Here is a 21,016-nt window from a genome sequence, read left to right on the forward strand (position 1 = left end):
GAAACCTGGCAGGCCCGAAGTCAGCCCACTTCCTTTCATTTGGCAACTCTAGCATCCCAAAAGTATTTGTTACCTTTACAGATTAAAAAAAAATTTTTAAGTTGATTTATTTTGAGCGGGGGAGGAGCAGAGAGAGACAGGGAGAGAGAATCCCAAGCAGGCTCTGCGCTGTCAGCGCAAAGCCCGATGCAGGGTTCGAACTCCTGAACCACCGGTGAGATCACGACTGGACTCAAGATCAAGAGTTGGACGCTCAACTGACAGAACCACCAGGGCGCCCCTACCTCTTACGGATTAGATCCTCCTTCCCAAGTAGGCTAGAAATCTCCCGGAGGAATTAGAAACCACAGGATAATCATCGTGCTCTTCCTGGAGACTTGGGGAAATCCATTTTTATGGTAATACTATCATGTAATATGGGAGAATATGAAATGTGAAGATACGAGAATAAAGACGTTTCTCGCCTGAGGCTGGCAGCTTCCAGCACCACCCCTAGATTCCCGAGGGGTCCATTCTGGATGACTCAATTTCTGCCACAAGGGGTACAGAGGTGAAGTTTGAAATGCGTCAGAAAAGATTCTAGGATGACAGTTTTGTGTTTATCCATCCAGACCCACCTGCTCCCCCTTGTGACCAAGGCCCCACATTACCAAGCTCAAAATTTCAAAGAAAGGGGATTTTCACACACTGATAATTGGTGCCCCTGATTTGACACTGACAGGGTGCAGAAAGGGGCCCCTCCAGAAACACAGCCCTAGCCTCCCCTAGGGAAGGGCAGAGGTGACCAGGAGAGTCGGGGAATTGAGTTCCCCCTCCCCGAGGAGACCATTTTTTTGTTCTCTCACTGTAGCAGGACGCAAATACGAAAGGAGCCGCTGATTTGATTTGTTCAAACGGGCCAGACTCACACCTCACACACTTCTACATTAAGGGAGAAACCAAGGAGGGTGACAAGAAGTGGAACATACTCAGGCTGCCGAGTCAAGACAAAGCCGGTGTCTGAACCAACGAAAGCTCTGACCTCTACCAGCTGTGGGACTTGAGGCACATTACTGAAGTGTCACGGAACTTTAAAACAAAGCTGGGGCGCCTGGGTGGCTCAGTAGGTTAAGTATCCAACTCTTGTTCTCAGCTTAGGCCATGAACTCATGGTTTGTGAGTTCAAGCCCCGCATCAAGGCTCTGTGGTGACAGCACAAGGTCTGCTTGGGATTCTCTCTCCTCTCTTTGCTGCTCCCCCCTTGTCTCTCTCAAAATCAACTTTGAAAAATAAAATAAAACGAAGCTATTGTGACTGTGAGTCTGCACAGTGCCTGGTACACAGAGAATCTAAACAGAAGGCAGCGTCAGTATCACCTCTTTTACTTCTTTCTTCTTTTCCCGTTAAATAGAATTCTTGTCACTGAGACCAACCACTATGGACCTGAATTATTCAAGAGACAGGTGGAACCAGAAGCTTCTATGCACTCTAGAATTTGAACAATCTAATTCTTGATGCATTACCCAGTAAAACAGTGGCAGGAATGGCGATGGAGGGGAGGAATCTCTGAGTCACATCGAAGCATCCAGTAAGATTTCTTCAGGTTAAAAAAAGCAATTGGTAGGATCACTTCCTGTCACAGGAAGATGTTTATAATGTGGAAGAAAAACAAATCCTAAAGCAAATAACTTTATTTCTATCATTCCTTTTTAGAGAACCAAGGAAATATAGAAAATATAAAAAAACACACAAACAGCTGCAATTCAGGGGGGAAAGGAAGGACTGACGGGGCCCTCGAAAGCAACAGCCTCCATGATGGTCTGAGCTGCATCGGGGATGGGGGCTCCGAGAAGACGGGCTCTCACATCCTAGCTTGGACCCCAGTAAATGAGAATCCCCAGGGGCTGGGACCCCGGCACCTGCCTTTTTAATACAAGTTTTCCCGTTAATATTCACTTTGCAAGGTCTCGCCCTAATGCCCGAGGGAACTTTGGTAACATTTCCTCTCTTCCAAAATCCAGGCTGAAACCCAACTAATCCTGAACTAAAGCTCCAGAACAGCACACCAGATGGCACCTGTTGTTTTTCGGGATCTCCGACTCTGGAGGAAATACATCCCTCCTGCCACGTCGTTTCCGCTCTAGGGCACCTGTCTGCATTTGGGACTGTGGCTCCACTAGTGTTTCACGGGGCCCGGCCTTACTCCCCACCTGGAGTCATCGTCTTCTTCTCTGTATGACATCAGGCGGGTAGTAAATCCAAGAAGGTGGTGAGAGGATCCTAAGCGATGAGGCGTGCTGGTTCTGGGCGGGCATCTCCCGCGGTGCCCCAGAGGCCTGGCGACACCCAGACAGAGGGACGCATCACAGGGGGCTCTCTGGCGATGCCCAGTGAACAGCCCTGGACGGTGCCGGGACGGGGGCGGCCAGTCCCTACACCCCGCGTGTCGCAGCTGCTGGCGCTTGCAAGTCTCGTGTCTGCACAACCTCACTGCTCCCAGGAGATGGTCTGGACCGGTCCGAAGACTTCAGCTCTTCCCTCGCCTGGAGCCGCCTTCGTGGGGGGAGGGGACGGGAAGGCGCGGGCAGGCTGCAGGCCAGCGTCGCCCGGGCCGCCAGATCTCGGTTCACTTGGGGCCAAGGCACTCCACAATCCCATTCCCCTTCATGCCGTCAAAAAAGAAGAAGTTGTTGTGAGGAGGGTCCCTTTGAGACAGGGCCTGGGGAGAAAAACAAGAAGAGGGCTCAGCTCAGATGCTTTCAAACGGATAACAGGGCGAGAAAAAGAAAAAAACCTCAAGCACTAAGATCTTCTAAAACTACGCAGTTTGGGCACTGGCTCTCAAAGGAGGTGGATTTTGCTTCCCGGGAGCTAACGGGCCATGTCTGAGACATTACTGTGCCTGCCAGGCTTCTGCTTTGTCCCTTACCAGTCGGGGGTCTCTGGACAAATCAGTTAGCCTCGCCGAACCCCGTTTTCCCATGTGAGATGAAAACACTACCTGTACCGTCCTAGGCTTAAAAGAGATGATGTACCTCAACTGCCTGAAAGTACACTCCACGTGCAGGAGCCTGCTGGCCATGGGCAGCAGTAATTATTTATGACTGTCCAACTGAGAAAGGAGGCAGCTTGTCCCGACACGGTGCAGGCGGCAGCCGTCATCACCTGTGGGGCCACACACTGATGCGGAAGCGGCTCTCCTATGAGGAGACACGTTTCCTGCGATCTTCTGCATGGTGGGCCAGGGCTAAGATCCAGAAAGGCTGGGAGGTACTATTTAGCCATGGAAATGGCGATTATTTCGCGAGGCTAACAGAAGTACACAGCACATTAAAAAAAAATTTTTTTTAATGTTTTATTTTTGAGAGCCAGAGCCAAAGCATGAGTAGGGGAGGGGCAGAGAGAGAGAAAGAGAGAGAGAGAGAATCCAAAGCAGGCTCCAGGCTCTGAGCCATCATCACAGAGCCCAACACGGGGCTCGAACCCACAAACCGTGAGATCATGACCTGAGCCAAAGTTGGAGGCTTAACCAACTGAGCCACCCAGGTGCCACACCCCCACAGCACCTTTAATATGTTTTTATTTACTTTTCAGAGAGAGAGAGAGAGAGAGAGAGAGAGAGAGAGCGAGCATGCGAGAGAGTGAGCACGAGCTGGGGACAGACAGAGAGACAGGGAGACACGGAATCCAAAGCAGGCTCCAGGCTCTGAGCTGTCAGTACGGAGCCTGACATGGGGCTCAAACTCGTGAATCGCGAGATCATCACCTGAGCCGAAGTCAGACGCTCAACCGACTGAGCCACCCAGGGGGACCCCACAGCACCTTAAATATGGGGCTAGCCCTCCTGAAATTACATGCTGAATCATGTGTACTAGAGGAAGGACTCATACGTGTCAATGAGTTTTCTCAGAGGTTCTTAATCAAAAAGGACTGCCATTTAAAGACATGGACGTCATCCAAGCAAAAACCTCTATGCAGGAGCACCATGCCTGTCATTCTTAAAGGACCTTTTTTACAAGGTTAGGAAAACGCTCGAAATATCTTGAACTTCTCTCTGAATTGGGCAATAATCCCAATCTGTTCCTTCATCTGTAAAATGGGGTAATTATACCTACTTCAAGTGGTTATTCAACCATCCATCCACGGAAACCACCTAGAGCATCCACCCCTGTGCCAGGTATCGTGCTAGGTACTGAGGATTCTGAAGCATGGTCAAGACAGAGGTCCGCTTCCCTGCGCACACATACAAAATGGCAAATCGACAGCACCTGCCTGGTATAGTTTTTGGTGAACATGAAACACGATCGAGCTTGCAATGCGTCTGGCCCATAATAAATTCTCAAAAAGTGGGAGGTGCTATTATGAACAGGAGCCAGGGGGTCTCTCACCAAACTGTGAGGAGATCCCAGGCACTCAGCCGGGTGGAAGGGCCCAAGAGCCCACAGTTAGAAGTTCTAGACCCTAGAACTCAAGTTACAGGAGGTGATACAACGGGGCCCGATATGGCTGCCGCCGCCATACTGCAGGCAGAGAGGCCTAGCAGGGACGGCAGGAGACAAAGGAAGGACGACTTACACCTAGGGAAGCATGACAGGACAAGGGACGTGGATGGAAGATGTAGTGTTTGGAATGATGGCAGGAAGGAAGGAAAGAAGAGGGTTCCAAGGGAAGAGACTGACGTCTGCCCCCCGCCTCCTAACATTTATTATTATGGGTGGTCAGATGGTCGTCAGGAGAGAAGGGGGGAAGGTCTGCGGCCCTCAGATTGTGGAACCCTGGTGCCAACTGGCTGAAGGCAATACTGTGTTAAGTAAGGGCGGGGTGGCAGGGACAAGACACCAGGCCATGGGGTGAACACGGGGCAAAAGGTAAAGTGCTTCCCGAGCAAGATGGGGGTAGGGGGAGATTCCAAACACACCCAGCAACCAAGAATGCAGAGTACTCTGGCCGTCTGGGATAAACAGAAACAAGATGCGGGCAACAGCTGTCCCCAGCAGGCAGGAAGGAGGGGGCTGCATTAGAGGTTAGGACTGGGACGCAGGGAAGCCACTGCAAACAATGGGGTCAAGCCCAGCTGCCCCGACCCCTAATCTCCATCCCACGTGAAAAACCCAGGGAGCAGCTTCTCGGCGGGGGGTACAAAGTGTGGCCAAAGACACAGAGGCGGTGTCCCGGGTCCATGTGGACAGCACCTGAAGCACAAGGGCCGAGCGGGGAGGGGCACAGGCTCCGAGGCCAGACGGCCCGGGCTCGGATCCTGGTGCCGCCACTCTCTGCGCCTCGGCTCCTCCTCTGTGCCTCGGGGGTCGCACCAGTTCCCACCTCCGAGGGTTGCTGTGAGGAAGAGATGAGCACATCCATGTGAAGAACGTGGTCCGAGTGAGGGTACAGGGTGGGCCTTCGATACGCGCCGGTGCAGTGTTGTCACGGTAACAGGCTACGGAAATGCGTCTGTTCCCTTAGGATTCTTCCATCGCCGCCCTCCTTCCCGCCCAGTCTGTCTATAGGCAGCTTCCCAACCTCAGCGCGGGCTTCTGGGCAGCCCTACCAACCGACCGGGCGCACACACCACGATTCTCACTGCAGTCTGGGCTCACCAGAAGGCACGAGCGAGGCAAACGGCGTGGCCATCACATCCCTCTCTCCTCCCTCTACCTCCCTGGTGCTCGCCCTGCTCCCTAGGACACAAGAGGCAGGGGGGACACAAGAGGGTCTGAGGGAGAGAATTTGGTTCAGAGAGAAGGACCAGGAAAGAGAAACAAGAGCCTTTAGAAGACGGTGGCAGGACCATCAGACTCAGTCAAATGTCTCCAGAGCAGACGTACTGACTTCAAGACAAAGTAGCGAGAGTGGGGTCTCCACACGCCTCTCCCGAGCTCCAAGATGACGTGTGAATGGGCTCGGAAAATCATTTAACGAGGCACGACCCCACTGCAAGAACAAAAAGGACAAATCATCACCGCCAATCTACTGAAGCAGTCAAGGACCTACAAAAGGCAAAGTGAACATCTTTGGGCAAGTATCTAAGCCCCAAAGAAAGCATTTGGGAATATGCTAGAATTCTGACAAACCCAAATGTTCCAGAAGAGACTCAAAACGTTGTGCTAGTTACCAGTTACGGGACCCCCAGTTGACTTCCCTTCTGAGAGGGACGATGCCATCAAACCTAACGTTTTCACAGGTCACCCTCTCCAGAGCTCCATGGGGCTCCCAGCACCGTGCACACGCTCCCCTGGTACCGAATGCCCCCTTCTGAATAAACACCCATGGCGTGTGCATTAACAAGGGGCTCCGATGCCACGATCGAGGACAAAGAAACACCGCTTGAAGGAGAAGTTAAGGGCACAGGTCTTGGAGGCCCATCTCCGGGCCTCGATGTCCTCCCCTTACACGGAGATCATGACAGTACCATTTCACAGAGCTGTGAGAAGCAGAATACGTGACAAGGGTCAGAAGCACCACGCAAGCAATCAGTACAGTCAGGGGACAGTGGCAGGTACACCTGAAGACACTATTCCCAGCTCCGGGCACAGCACAGAGCAGACACTCAAAGATCATTTGCTGAATGCTCATCGGGATGGGCGGGAGAGAACAGGATGAGGTAGAAAAGGGAAGAAAGGAAACAGGGCACGAAACAAGGATGAATGGGGTCAGAGAAACCAGGCAGTCCTCTAAGGCAGTCATGGTTCTTTCGGTCGGCACTCTGACAAGGTCATGGTGGACCAATGATCTGCTCCTCAGGGACTCTTTACCTTCACAATTTCCTGGGCCAGGATCCCTCCAATCACTGCACACACGGGGGCCATCTCAGAGAAGCAGTACCTACAAGAAAACACAAATAAAATGGAGCCCTGAGGAACAGGAAGGCTGGTAGGACATCTGGCAAAGGTCAGGAGTGGGCTTGCGAGAATGAAAACATCTCCTACCAGGAGGAGTCCATCCACAGGGCAACGGTAATGCTGGCACCTAGGCGTGAAAATGAAATCTGGTCCAGGAGGTTAGCTGGGAAAGACCTCTGAACCTTGGCAGGCAGGAATTGTTTCACAACATTTTTTGTTTAAGTTAAAGGAAAGACTATATCTGTGCTTCCTAAAAATAAGGTCAACAAATATCAGATGTTTCGGTGCCCCGGTCACATTCTCGCAATTCTCCTCTTACCCACAACGGGCAGTGGGTCCTAGATGCTATTCCCAGACAAATGTCAGGGAGAAGGCCTGTGTTAACATGCAGGAGGCATGGGAAATCTGGGGCCCGAAACTGAAGCATGGGGACAGAAAGTCTTCACTCCTCCTATAGATACCAACCCTTCTGGACCGGGATGGGGCATCCAGAAGACAAATTTTGGCCCATACTGTCACCTGCCCCTCCAAATCACAGGTCCTAGGCAGTAAAACACTTTTCTACCACCTCCCCAGAGGAAGTGTGCTCTGCCAGTTCTCAGCCCTGAACACAAAGGCATTTTTCCTTTATTTTTACTTTAAAAAAAAAAATTTTTTTTTTCAACATTTATTTATTTTTGGGACAGAGAGAGACAGAGCATGAACGGGGGAGGGGCAGAGAGAGAGGGAGACACAGAATCGGAAACAGGCTCCAGGCTCTGAGCCATCAGCCCAGAGCCCGACGCGGGGCTCGAACTCACGGACCGCGAGATCGTGACCTGGCTGAAGTCGGACGCTTAACCGACTGCGCCACCCAGGCGCCCCTATTTTTACTTTTTAAAAGTTTATTTATTTTGAGAGAGTTTGAGCGCGTGCGTGGGAGAGCCTAAGTGGGGGAGGGGCAGAGAGAGGGAGAAAGAGCATTCCAAGCAGGTTCTGAACTGTCAGCATGGAGCCCAATGCAGGGCTCAATCCCAAAACTGTGACAGCCAACATCAAGAGCCAGATGCTTAATCAACTGAGCCAGCCGGGTGCCCCACAAACGTATTTTTAAAATGAGCGAAGCAGAACACAGAGAAGTTAAGGGGAGAGCTTACCTAAGGACCCCACCACCAGGAGACTACCTCTAAACTTCCCAGTGTGGTACACACTCTTCCTGCTTTTTCAAAGTGCACGTATGAAACACACATAATCAAAAACCCAAGTAATATTATTCACTCTGCTCTGTAATCTACTGACTGATACTTCTGTTCCACACGGCAACACACATCTTGGCACAGGTGTCCAAATAATTCCTTATGGCGAATTCCTAAATGTAGAATTTCTGGGTCCTGACACATTGTGCCAAAATGCCCTCCAGAAAGTCTCTGCCAATTCAACTCGTGCCTACTGTGTGTGAAGGTGCACATCTCCTCACGGCCTGGCCTGGCTTGGGACTGGCATTCCCGTCTGTGCAGCCACAGCGGTAACTTTGACTCCAGATCATCAAGGTCCTTTACAGAACTATAAAACATATAGAGAACGATACCACAGAAAAACTAGTCATCCATAATCCCTCTACTCAAAGACAATCAAATGTGGAAATAGGTTTTCTTTAAAAAAAAAAAAAAATTACACCTATACTCTGTGTGATACTGTACAATTTATTTATTTTTTTAGTGTTTGTTTATTATCGAGACAGAGCGAGACAGAGCATGAGCATGGGAGGGGCAGACAGAAGAGGAGACACAGAATCTGAAGCAGCCTCCAGGCTCTGAGCTGTCAGCACAGAGCCCGACACCGGGCTCGAACCCACCGAATGCGAGATCATGACCTGAGCCGAAGTCGGCCGCCCAACCGACTGAGCCACCCAATACTGTACAATTTAATATTTGCCCTTCTTCTCTTAAAAGTTTATCATCAGCAAAATGCTAGCAAACCTAACCAGCAACATGCAGAAAGGATTACACACCATGATTACATGGGACTCACAACCAGGAAAGCACGGTTGGTGTAACATCTGAAAAGTCAATCAATGTTAGTACTGCGTATTAACCGAATAAAGGGACCATAAACACACGATCATCTCAACTGACAGAGAGAAAAAAAAGCATGTGACAAAATCCAGCACCTCTTCGTGCTAAAAACATGCAACAAACTGGGAACAGAAGGAAGTTTCTTCAATCTGATCAAGGGCTATGAAAAATCCACAGCTAACATCATATTTAATGGTGAAAGACTGAAAGAAAATGTCTTCAGTCTGATCAAGGGCTTCTATGAAAAATCCACAGCTAACATCATACTTAATGGTGAAAGACTGAAAGCTTTCTTCCTAAGAATGTCTGCTCTTACCACTTCTATTTGACACTGTGCTAGAGGTTCCAGCCAAGGCAATTAAGGAAGGAAAAAGAGACACGACAGCCAGATTGGAAAGGAAGAAGTAATACATATTCATAGATAATATGATCTGCTATATAGAGAATACTAAGGTATCCAGAGAAAAACTATTTGAACTATTACATTTATTCAACGAGGTTGCAAGACAGAAGATTAACATACAAAATGTATACTTCTATACATTAGCAATGAACATTCTGAAAATGAAATGAAGACTTTCATTTATAATACACCACCCAACAGTATTTTTTTTCCAAAACAATAGAATATTTAGGAATAACTTAACAGTGGTTGTGTAAAACTTATATTCTGAAGACTATAAAACATTGTTGAAAGACATAAAAGACCTAAATAAATGGAAAGATATCCCACGTTCAAGAATTGATACATTTGGGGCTCCAGGGTGGCTCAGTCGGTTGGACGTTTGACTTTGGCTCAGGTCACGGTTTTTGAGTTCGAGCCCCGTGTCGGGCTCTGTGCTGACAGCTCAAAGCCTGGAGCCTGCTTCAGATTCTGTGTCTCCCTCTCTCTGCCCCTCCCCTCCTCACACTCTCTCTCTCTCTCTCTCTCTCTCAAAAAGAAACAAACATTAAAAAAAAACTCAAAAAAAAAAAATCAGAACACTTAACATCATTAAGGGGCCGATGCTCCCCAAATTAATCTATATATTTGGCACAATCCCAATCTAGCTGCCTTTTCTGTAGAAATGGAAAAATGCATTCTAAAAATTGACATAGGAATGGAAGAGACCCAGAATAGCCAAAACAATCTTGAAAAAAAAATTGAGACATGAACTCACATGTCTCAATTTTGCAACTCACAACTACACAAGTATAGTCATCAAAATACTATGGTACTGGTATCTATATGGACAGACACATAGATCCATGAAGTACACGGGAGGATCCAGAAATAAAGAAATACATATATGGTCAATTGATTTTTGACAAGGGTGGTAAGACCATTCAAAAGAGAAAGAAAAAGTCTTTTTACCAAACAATACTGGACAACTGGGTCTCCACATGCAAAAGAATTAAGCAGGACCCCTACCTCACACCATGCACAAAAGCGGACTCAAAAATGGCTCACAGACCTAAATGTAATAGCTAAAATTACAAAACGTTTTTAATGTTTATTTATTTTGAGAGTGAGAGAGAAAGAGAATCCCAAGCAGTCACCCCTCTGTCAGCAGAGTCACATGCAGGGCTAGACCTCAAGAACCGTAAGATCATGCCCTGAGCCAAAATCAAGAGTTGGATGCTTAACTAATTGAGCCACCCAGGTGCCCCTAAAACTACAAGTGACTCTTAGAAGAAAGCAGAGGAATAAATCTTCACGACCTTGGATCAGGCAATGGTTTCTTAAACGGTATCATACCAAAAGCACACATAAAAAAAGAAAAAACAGAATAATTGTATTTCATAAAAATTAAAAACTTATACTTCAAAGGATACTTTTCACTTCAAAGAGGGTGAAAAGACAATCCACAGATTAGGAGAAAATTTTTGTGAATTATGTATCAGATAAAGGACTTGAATCCAAAGTGTACGGAGAACTATTATGATTAACAATAAAAAGATAAACCAATTAAAAAGTGGTCAAATGATTTGAACAGACATTTTGCTGAAGATCATACACAAATGGCCAGTGAGCCCATGAAGAGATGCTCTACATAATTAGTCACTAAAGAAATGCAAATCAAAACAACAGTGAGATAGGATTTATTGCCCACTAAGGCTAAATAACAGACAATAACACTTGTTGGCAAGGATGTGGAGAAACTGGAACCCGCACAAAGTGCTGGTGGAATGGTAAAATGGTGTGGCTGCCGCGGAAGACAGTCTGGCAGGTCCTCAAAATGTTAAACAGAGAATTACCATATGAATCATCAACTCCACTCTTAGGTACACACACCCAAGAGAGATAAAAACTTATGCTCACACAAAAACACATGAATGTTTATAGTGGCTTTAGTCGTTAATTGCCCCAAACTGGGAACAACCCAAATGTGCTTCATCTGGTGAACAAACTGGTGTATCCATACAGTGGACTACTGCTCAGCAATAAGAAATGAGTTATCGACTTCATATAACATGGATGAATTTCAAGTGCATTAAGTTAAGTCAAAGAGGCCAGACTCAAAAGGCTACATGAACTGAACAGATCCCATTTGTTACAACTATTGGAAAGGCAGAACTGCAGGGATAGAGAACAGATCGCTGGGTGCAGGAAGGAAGGTGCTGCCCTGTTATCAAGACTCTACAAGAGAATTTTTACAGTAATGACACTTTTCTATATCTTGACTGTGGTGGTTACATAACTCTATACCTTTGTAAGAATTCATGGAACTTTTTTTGTTCTTTACGATTTTATTTTTAAATCATCTCTATGCCCAACGTAGGGCTTGAACTTACAACCCTGAGATCAGGAATCGCATGCTCTGGGGCACCTGGGTGGCTCAGCTGGTTAAGCATCCAACTCTTGGTTTCGGCTCAGCTCAAGATTTCATGGTTCTTGAGTGTGAGCCCAGTGTCAGGCTCTGTGCTGACAGTGTGTAGACTGTGTGGGATTCTTTCCCCACCCACTGACCCCTTCCCTCCCCTGCAAAAAAAGGACCACGTGCTCTACTGACAGGGCCAGCCAGGAGCTCTGAATTCCAAATTCACGGAACTTTATTAAAAATTTATTTATTTTGAGAGAGACAGCAACAGCACAAGAAAGGGAGGAGCAGGGAGACGGGGCGGGAGGGGGATGGCGTGGGGAGAGAGAGAGAGAGAGAGAGAGAGAGAGAGAGGAAGAAAGAGAGAATCCCAAGCAGGCTAAGCATCACCAGCGCAGAGCCTGACATGGGGCTCGAACTCACAAAACCGAGATCATCTCTGAGCCAAAATCAAGAGTCGGACTCATAACTGACTGAGCCACCCAGGCATCCTATGAATTCATGGAACTTTAAAACAAAACACACACACACAACTCACATTACTATCTAACAAAAGATAAATTTTACTGTATATAAATTATTTAAAGATTTTTTAAGTTTATTCATTGACATCATCTCTACACCTAACATGGGGCTCACACTCATGATCCTGAGATGAAGTCACATGCTCTTGTAAAAACACCATTGAGGAAACAAGTCTAAATAATAAAAATGAAACAAGAAAATACAAGCATCACGTCAAGAAACAATCAGAAGAACCCAGAATATGGGTGGCCTGGACTCCTTAAAAAAAAAAAGTGTGGGGTGCCTGGTGCTTGGGTGGCTCAGTCAGTCAGGCGGCTGACTCTTGATCTGGAGTCACGTCATGAGCTCACGGTTCCTGAGATCAAGCCCCACCCATGTCCAGCTGCACACTGGCAGTAGGGCCCTGCTTGGGATTCTCTCTCCCCCTCTCTCTCCACGAGAAATAAATAAACTTAAAAAAAAGGGGGGGGGGGATAAACTGTTCTAGATGAGGAATTGGAAAACTTTCTCTGTAATGTACTCGACAGTAAATTGTTTTGGCTTTATGTGCCATATGGTCCCTGTTTAAACTCTTCGAGTCTGCTGTCACAGAGCTGTAAAAAACTACAAAAGCTACCACAGATAATACATAAATGAGGAGGTGTGGAATAAAACTTTATTTACAAAAACAGGTGGCAAGCACAGTTTGCCAACTCCTGAATTAAAAGAGACACAGAATTGAAAGCAACTGATGAACTTGGATGTGTCCTTAAGGATTCAGCTTAAGTATCATGTCATCAGTGTCGCCCCCCTCCCCGCGCCAAAGTAAAAGCAAATTATTAACGACTGAATCCAACTGAGTGGTCCGTTGGCATTCACCACTGGATGATTCTTTCCATTTTTCTGTATGCTTGACACTCTCTATAATAAACATCATTTCAACCTGCACACAGCACTGCATTGATCTGTGTCATTAACTCTTTAATGCCGTTCCAAGTTCTTTTTCTTTTAAATATGATAATGAATACCTTTTGTACATGAATTTTGCTCACATTATTTCTTAAAGGTATATTCTCAAGTAAATCAAGGAGAATTACTGGACCAAAGAGAGAACAGGATTCTTGATGCACATTTCCAAACTGCTTCCTAAAAAGGCTGTACTTTGGGGCACCTGGGTGGCTCAGTCAGTTAAGTGTCAGACTTTGGCTCGGGTCATGATCTCATGGTTCATGGGTTTGAGCCCTGTGTTGGGCTCTGTGCTGACAGGGCAGGGCCAGCTTGACATACATACATACATACATTCATTCATTCATTCATTCATTCATTCATTCTCTCTCTCTCTCTCCCCCTCTCTGCCCCTCCCCAACTCGTGCTTTCTCCCTCAAAATAAATGAACTTAAAAATATATATATATATAAATTAAAAAAAAAAAAAAAAAACTTTTTCGGGGCACCTCAGTGTCGCAGTCAGTTAAGTGTCTGACTTTGGCTCAGGTCATGATGATCTCGCGGCTCATGACTTCGAGACCTGCATGGGACTCTGCTGTCAGCATGGAGCCTGCTTTGGATCCTCTGTCCCTCCCTCCCTCTCTCTGCCCCTCCTGTGTTGGTTCTCTCTCTCAAAATAAATAAACTTAAAAAAACAAAAAAACAAAACCTTTTTAAACAGCGAAAGTTGAATTACATGCACAAATTATGAATGTTCATCATAAATGTTTGTAATACTGAGAAACTATAAACAGCCTGAATACCCACCAATAAACTAATGGTTATATAAACAACCATCTATCTATCAAACAATGAAACATGAAGTACAAGTGAGGCTGCTGATCCGTATTTTTGCCGCAAACAGGTTGAACACATGCTGGAAAAATAAGGCTATCGTAAGGAAAGTGTGATCTCATTTTGCTATTTAAAAAGTGAAAAAAATAGGGGTGTTTCAGTGACTCAGTCGACTTAAGTGTCCAAATTCAGCTCAGGTCATGATCTTGGGGTTCATGAGTTCGAGGCCCACGTTGGGCTCTGTGCTGACAGCTTGGAGCCTGGAGCTGCTTCAGATTCTGTGTCTCCCTCTCTCTCTGCCCCTCCCTCACTCTCTCTCTCTCTCAAAAATAAATAGACATTAAAATTTTTTTGAAGGAAGGAAGGAAGGAAGGAAGGAAGGAAGGAAGGAAGGAAAGAAGGAAAGAAAGAGGAAGGAAGGAAGGAAGGAAGGAAGGAAGGAAGGAAGGAAGGAAGAAAGAAAAAGAAAGAAATATAGGGTGCTTGGCTAGCTCAATCAGAAGAGCATACGACTCTTGATCTTGGGGTCTTGAGTTCGAGTCCCACACTGAGTGTAGAGATAGATCACTTAAATAAAACTTAAACAAAAATTGAAAGGAAAATTAGAATAAATAATACACGGAGAAGTCTGTGAGGTGAAACCCAAAACATTAACAGTGGCCACTTCTCAAGGGTGGGACTATGGGCGATCTTGTTCCTCCTTTCAATACTTCCTGGCAAGGGGCATCTGTTACTTTCATAATCAGAAAAGCAATACAGCTCTCCGAAAGAGAATAAATAACAAAGGACAGTGTTAGAAATTGCAGAGATGAGGGCAATGGAGACTTGTGCACAGCTCTCTCAACTCAAGCGAGTGCACCCTGCTCAGAGCTGGCAGAGGACAATTTGTGAGGGCAGCTCAGCTGCCAGGCGGCGGCTCATTTCCTCGCCAGCGTCTCTAGCCCATGTCAGGCCGTATCTCCATCTACCTGCACACAGACACTCTTCAAGAGGCCACCGGACACCTCTTACTTAAAGGGCAACAGAGTGGGAGCGCCTGAGCACATGAGGAGCTAGACAAGGGAAGGCAGTTTCTGCAAAGAGGGTGGGCAGGGAAAGAAAACACTCTGGAAAGAACACCAGCCAGCAGCCGGTTAGGCTGTGGCTTTTTCCTTCGGGAAGGCAAGGCCTGCAATGCACAGGCAGACTGTTCTTTTTTCAGGCCGTTCTTCACTCAAGACGCCAAATTAGTCACTAAGCTGCATCCTCACAGCCCGGCACTCGGCGTCGGCCTTGCTTGGTGGCCCCGCGTGGCCCAGCCCCTCCTCCTATAACAAGCACAGTGCAGACGCCACTCACTTGCTTCTTACACACTGTTCCTCCTCCAACAGACGCATACCTGGCTGTTAGCAGGACACAGGGACGCCACCCAGCCCGCAGTGTTGTGAGCCCGACCACACAGGGCCACCTTACACAAGTGCCCCGGAGACTGCTGCCTCTTTTTGGTCGACGGCTTGGCAGGTGGTTCAAGGCCCACTGCTGGGCCTAAATTGGTTGGGCTTTGGTAGGGTCTAAATGAGGTTCCCGGCCAAAGTGAAGAAAGTCAGGACCAGGAAAGGGAGGAACCCTGATATACTCTATTGTGGAAAAGAAATCAAGGTAGTACTGTGTTGTTACCAGAAATTAGCAGTGTGGAAGATCGAAGTGAGATTTTGGCTGGCTGCGTACTAAAACCTCGGGCAAGGGGCGCCTAGGTGGCTCAGTCAGTTGAGCATCCAACTTTGGCTCAGGTCATGATCTTAGGGTTTAGGAGTTCGAGTCCCACCTAGGGCTCTGTGCTGTCAGTGCAGAGCCTACTTTGGATCCTCTGTCCCCCTCTGTCTTTCTGCCCCTTTCCCACTCAACGTGCATGCATGCTCTCTCAAAAAACAAACATTAAAAAAAATAAATTAAAAGTATGGGGTGCCTGGGTAGCTCAGTTGGTTAAGCATCCGACTCTTGGTATTGGCTCAGGTCATGATCTTGCAGTTCCCGAGTTTGAGCCCCGCACTGGGTTTTGTGCTGGCATTGCAGAGCCTGCTTGGGATTCTCTCTCTCCCCCTCTCTCTGCTCCTTACCCACTCTCTCACACACAGACTCTCTCTCAAAATAAATAAATAAACTATAAAAAATTAAAGTAAAAAATTAAAAATAACACCATGGGCAAGTGATTGCATCTTTCTGAGCATTAGTTTCTTCATTTAACTAATGGGAAAATAAAAATAATAACGCACACTTCAAGCGATTATTGTGACAATTACATGTAGCTGTACAGGTAGGTAAAACACAGAAAATCTTCAATACGTGGTGCTATTGTCATTAGCTGTTGAGCTTTAATTTAGCTTTTCCTCCCCTAAATAATAGGTCGTTGCGAAGGGAGACCATGTACATAAGACAACTACCACAATGCCCGGTACGTAACAGCCGCTAAATTAAATAAACCCAATACAGCCACCATAGCTAGTGGTATAAGCTGGAGGCATTTTGGGCACCCTGCAGAGACGCTGAAAGCATGACAGTGAGATGATCCCAGAGCTGCCTGGAAAGGGGACCCAGACCCAGTCGCCCTCTGGACCTCTCCAAGCAAATCCTAAACCTGCTGAGTATCAGAGTAAAAGACTGGTCGTCTAGGGCGAAAGCATCCCAGGGCCCAAGGGTGAGGTGCTAGGACTGTAGATGTCTTTGCTGCTGGGGGTATGGACTGATAAGCTACCAGTGGAGAATAATGGGGTACTAGCCACCAAATGATAAATTACAATCTTCTGACCCAGCCACTGCCTTTCCAGTAATAGATCCTGCAGTTACACCTGCACACATACAAAACGCGACTCACAAGGTCATACACTATGGCATTATGTGATAGCAAAAGCCTGGTCACAACTTGAGTCGGTAGGGGATGAGTTCAATAAACTATAGTGCTCCCATGTTGAAATACCATAGAGCTGCAGAAACAAGGGAGGGAACTACGTACTGATCTGGAAACTTCCCCAAAAGATGATATAAAGAGAAAGGTATAGAGTAATGTATACAGATTTTTTTTTCAATGTTTATTTTTGAGAGAGGGAGAGAGAGAGGGAGAGGGAGAGAGAGAGAGACAGAGAAAGAAAAAGAGAGACAGAGAGAGAGAGAGAAATAGACAGAGTATGAGCGGGGAAGGGGCAGAGAGAGAGGAAGACCTAGAATTTGAAGCAGGCTCCAGGCTCTGAGCTGTTGGCAGAGTATATATAGAGAGTATATATATAGTGTATCTAGATTTTCTATTGCCTTGAGTTTTCAGCCACGTGAATATAAAGTGTCTATGACAAAAGACAACCTGCACCTCTCTTACCAGAGGTCAATGGGAGCAGGCAGAATACAGCAAAGGAGGCTCTCCTCAGGGCTTTTGGTCTTAATAAAGGATCTCCCCAAATGAAGCAGGCAGTTCTCGATACAGGCTAACCTGTGGGAGACACGAAGACTAACCTGACGAAATCTTCAGGAAGCAGGTCAGGACTAACACCCAGGGAGTCAAGCACATCGTTTCGTATCTGGAGCAACAACTCAGAATCTTCCCCAAAGGTATCAGAACTAGGATCTCTTCCTTTATCTGTGCGGAACTTCAGGAGCACTGGAAAGACAAAAAAGGCAGGTTAGAGACAGGTCTTTTCATAACAAATGCTTACAGATGCTGAGAACGAAAACACAGAAAATGGTACATTAATTAAAATGTGGGCCAAGTAAGGGGCGCCTGGCTGGCTGAGTCGGAAGAACGTGCAACTTTTGATCTCAGGGTTGTGAGTTCAAGCCCCACGTGGGGTACAGAGATTACTTAAATAAATACAACTTTATTTTGTTAAATTAAAAAACAATTTTTTTAAAATTTGTATTTTTGAGAGAGATAAATACAGAGTACGAGTGGGGGAGGCACACAGAAAGAGGGAGACGCAGAATCCGAAGCAGGCTCCAACTCTGAGCTGTCAGCACAGAGCCCGACGTGGGGGTTGAACTCATGGACTGCAAGTTCATGACCCGAGCTGAAGTCGGACGCTTAACTGACTGAGCCACCCAGGTGCCCCTGTTAATATATTTTAAAAATGTTTTTTATTATTTATTTTGAGAGAGAGTGCAAGTAGGGGAGGGGCACAGAGAGGGAAGAGAGAGAATCCCAAGCAGGTTCTGCATTGTCACCGGAGAGCCTGATGCGGGGCTCGACTTCCCAATCGTGACCTGAGCTGAAATCAAGTCAGATGCTTAACCAACTGAGCCACCCAGGCGCCCCTAAATAAAACTTAGCAAAAAAAAAAAAAAAAAAAAAAAAAAAAAAAAGCGGGCCAAGTGAAAGGTAACATACTTTTAATTTATTCACAAACATAGCCAGAAAGGCAATCGATAATTTTAAAAATGACTAAAATTACTGTGATGGGTGCCACAATAAGGTAACAGGGGATACGACGTCCTCGGTAGGTGGCATCAGTTAAGGCCTCCCTGAGGAAGCAGTTACTGAGTCGAGTGTATGTGAGTCTGGGGGGCGGGGAAGCAGAGAAGCTTCAAGCAGAGGGAAAAGACCCTATTATGCCCCAGAAGACAGGTCAGGGGTGGGAGGCATCATTCTAGGCATCAGTTCAAAGGGCTGCTTCAACCAGAAAGGCCAGCCAAATGCTCAGACTCATCAGACAGCCAGGTCATTACAAACAAAACCTCCCTCGTGTGTCAACCTCCAGAACGAAGGTTTAATTTCGCTTGTGAAGCAGAGGAAAGGTTCAGATGACGGCAGCAAATCAGAGCTCCTGCATAACGAGACCCTAATGAGGTTTGAATTTTTAACCCCAACAAAAAGACACAGGAAGGAGCCTAAGACTGATCAAAGTACCGGCACCCTCTCCTGCCCCCGCACCTCATCCGTGATGTTCACCGCACACAGGGTGGATGGTGTTCTTGTCCCCTGTGTGTTTCCTGAGGCCGTCCTACTGCCAGCCCGGGGCCTCATCCCTGGGGCAACACCCCTCCCGCATCACCCAAGCTGCTTCAGAGTGGGGGTGGAGACATGCGGACCCTGGGGCGCTGGGACAGCAACCCACACCTGGAGGGGGCTTCGCAGTTACCAAGGCGCTTCCCTTGGGGCGCCTGGGGGGGCTCAGTCGGTTGAGCGTTGCATTTCAGCCCAGGTTCCGTTTCAGCCCAGGTCATCATCCTGCGGTTCAGGAGCTGCAGCCCCCCAAGGGGCTCTGCGTTGACAGTGTGAAGGCTGCTTGGGATTCCCTCTCCCTCCTTCTCTGCCCCTCCCCTGCTCGCTCTCCCAAAATAAATTAATAAACTTAAAAAAAAAAAGTGCTTGCAAGTCTCATGGGGATTTGCGGACCGAAAAAGTGAACTCCGTCAACAAATTATACTTTCCGTCAGTACAACAGGCTCTTCCCTAAAAATTAAGGTGGATTGAAAACTGACACAATTACTTCGAAGCTCTGTAAAAATTCAAGTATTTGGAAGCCACCCCAGACTAAGGAATCAGTCCAGCCCTACTTGTTTTCTGAAGACTCAACTCACAAACCGTCTCAGTGATGAGCAGCCTGGCTTGACAACCAGCAAGATAGCCAAGCACAGGCTGTGGCCCGGAGGCTGAGGCCCTGGAGGCTGCACCTATGGAGGGGTGGGAGGGTGGGGGGCGAGGACTCAGGAACCACAACCGATGGCCCCCACGAAGCCCGAGGGAAGTTCCTAAGTGGGTTGTTGTGAAGTGCTCCAAACCATGGAGGCCCAGGTAAAAGAAAGACCCGACCTGCCCTGGGCTGAGTTTTTCTCAGAGACAGGCTCCCGGTCCAAATTTCTCTGGCAACCTTCACACTCTCAGGACGGGGCTCTGCAAGTCGGGAACTTTGAAGAAAGGACTCCAGAGGATCTGTTTTGAATATCGTTCCTTTCCTCTCTTCCAATAGCAGAGCTCCTAGAACCTTCCATTCTACCTGAGCACTTGGCAGCTGACTCCGAGCTGCTGACAACGTGGATGCTGGCTAGCACTGTCCTGCCATCACCTAAGCCTCACTCTGAACTCGGCAGATGTGCTGCTGGAATTCCAATTTGGAGAAAATAAATGCAGTCGCAGAATAAGCATTTGGGGGCAGGGTGGAGAAGATGGCAGGAGCGGCCGTTAAATCCCTGTTTAGTGCAAACCTCTTTTTCAACAATGTCCTGTGAAGATAAAGGAATCTGGAAATTTGCTAGTGTGGCCAAAACAGAGGCTACTCTGAGCGGACTGTATTGAATGTCATCATCATTCCTATCGATCACTCCCGAGAGGACACAAGGACAGACCCAGAATGAGTTACCAGTGTTGCCTGAGCAATGACAGAGGCAATGGCAAGTGTGGGCCGCTCAAACTGCCCAATCCAGGCCCTGTGGCAACCGTGTGGAAACTGAGGGAGGCTGCTTGATTTCCAGCCGTCAGGGCGGTGGGCAGCAGGAGCCCCATGCTGGCCGCCTCCAATGCCCCTCACTTCTGTGTCACTGGGACAGAAGCACCAACTGTCATGAGGGACGGGGAGAAGAGAATTTTTTCACCCCACCGCAAAACTTTTCATCTTCTGGTTAGACAATACAGCTCTTGGAACAAAGTTCACACCATTCTGATAACTATAGCACAAACAGTGCCTACAACGTGCCAAACACTGCTACTCTAAACATTTAAGTGCGTTACCACTCATCCACAATGACCTGGGGAGGTAGGCAGGTCCGATTAAGCTCCCCACTTTATTGATAAAGAAACCCAAGTTCAAAGAGATTAAGTGGCTTGTTCAACACAACTGCCAATAATAAGCAGTGGAGCAGAAATACCAATTAAGGTCTGGCTTCCTAATCTGTGTTTCTTAACCCTAATCGAATCCAGAAGAAATGGCCAGAAAATCAGGAACACAACCCCAAGGGTTCCAAGTGGTCTGGCTCTTTGCCCCAACCTCAGGAGGACTCCCACATTTGACCACTTTTTCGTGAGATGCACTTTCCAGATGGGTCCTGCCCTCTCCTCTCCCAATTGGTCCATTAATTCTAAGTTCTTAATTCAATGGGTG

At 47.3% G+C, this 21,016-nt stretch overlaps 1 protein-coding gene across 3 annotated transcripts in view; it reads right to left on the reverse strand.

Moving 5' to 3' along the window:
- Nucleotides 1-1,652: 1,652 nt before the first annotated feature.
- The window catches only part of SAE1 (SUMO1 activating enzyme subunit 1), a 75,514-nt gene continuing 56,150 nt past the window's right edge, over nucleotides 1,653-21,016 (reverse strand). For 2 of the 3 annotated variants that reach the window (XM_043598579.1, XM_043598581.1), the window contains 3 exons: nucleotides 17,439-17,583; nucleotides 6,732-6,801; nucleotides 1,653-2,698 (listed from right to left, as the gene is read on the reverse strand). In XM_043598579.1, the coding sequence (XP_043454514.1) occupies nucleotides 2,606-2,698; nucleotides 6,732-6,801; nucleotides 17,439-17,583 (308 nt within the window). In that variant the 3' untranslated portion in view covers nucleotides 1,653-2,605. The remainder of the gene's footprint in view (nucleotides 2,699-6,731; nucleotides 6,802-17,438; nucleotides 17,584-21,016) is intronic. The other variant, XM_043598580.1, reaches the window with a different exon arrangement.

Source organism: Prionailurus bengalensis, chromosome E2 (assembly GCF_016509475.1).
Source record: "Prionailurus bengalensis isolate Pbe53 chromosome E2, Fcat_Pben_1.1_paternal_pri, whole genome shotgun sequence".
Lineage (NCBI taxonomy): Eukaryota > Metazoa > Chordata > Mammalia > Carnivora > Felidae > Prionailurus > Prionailurus bengalensis.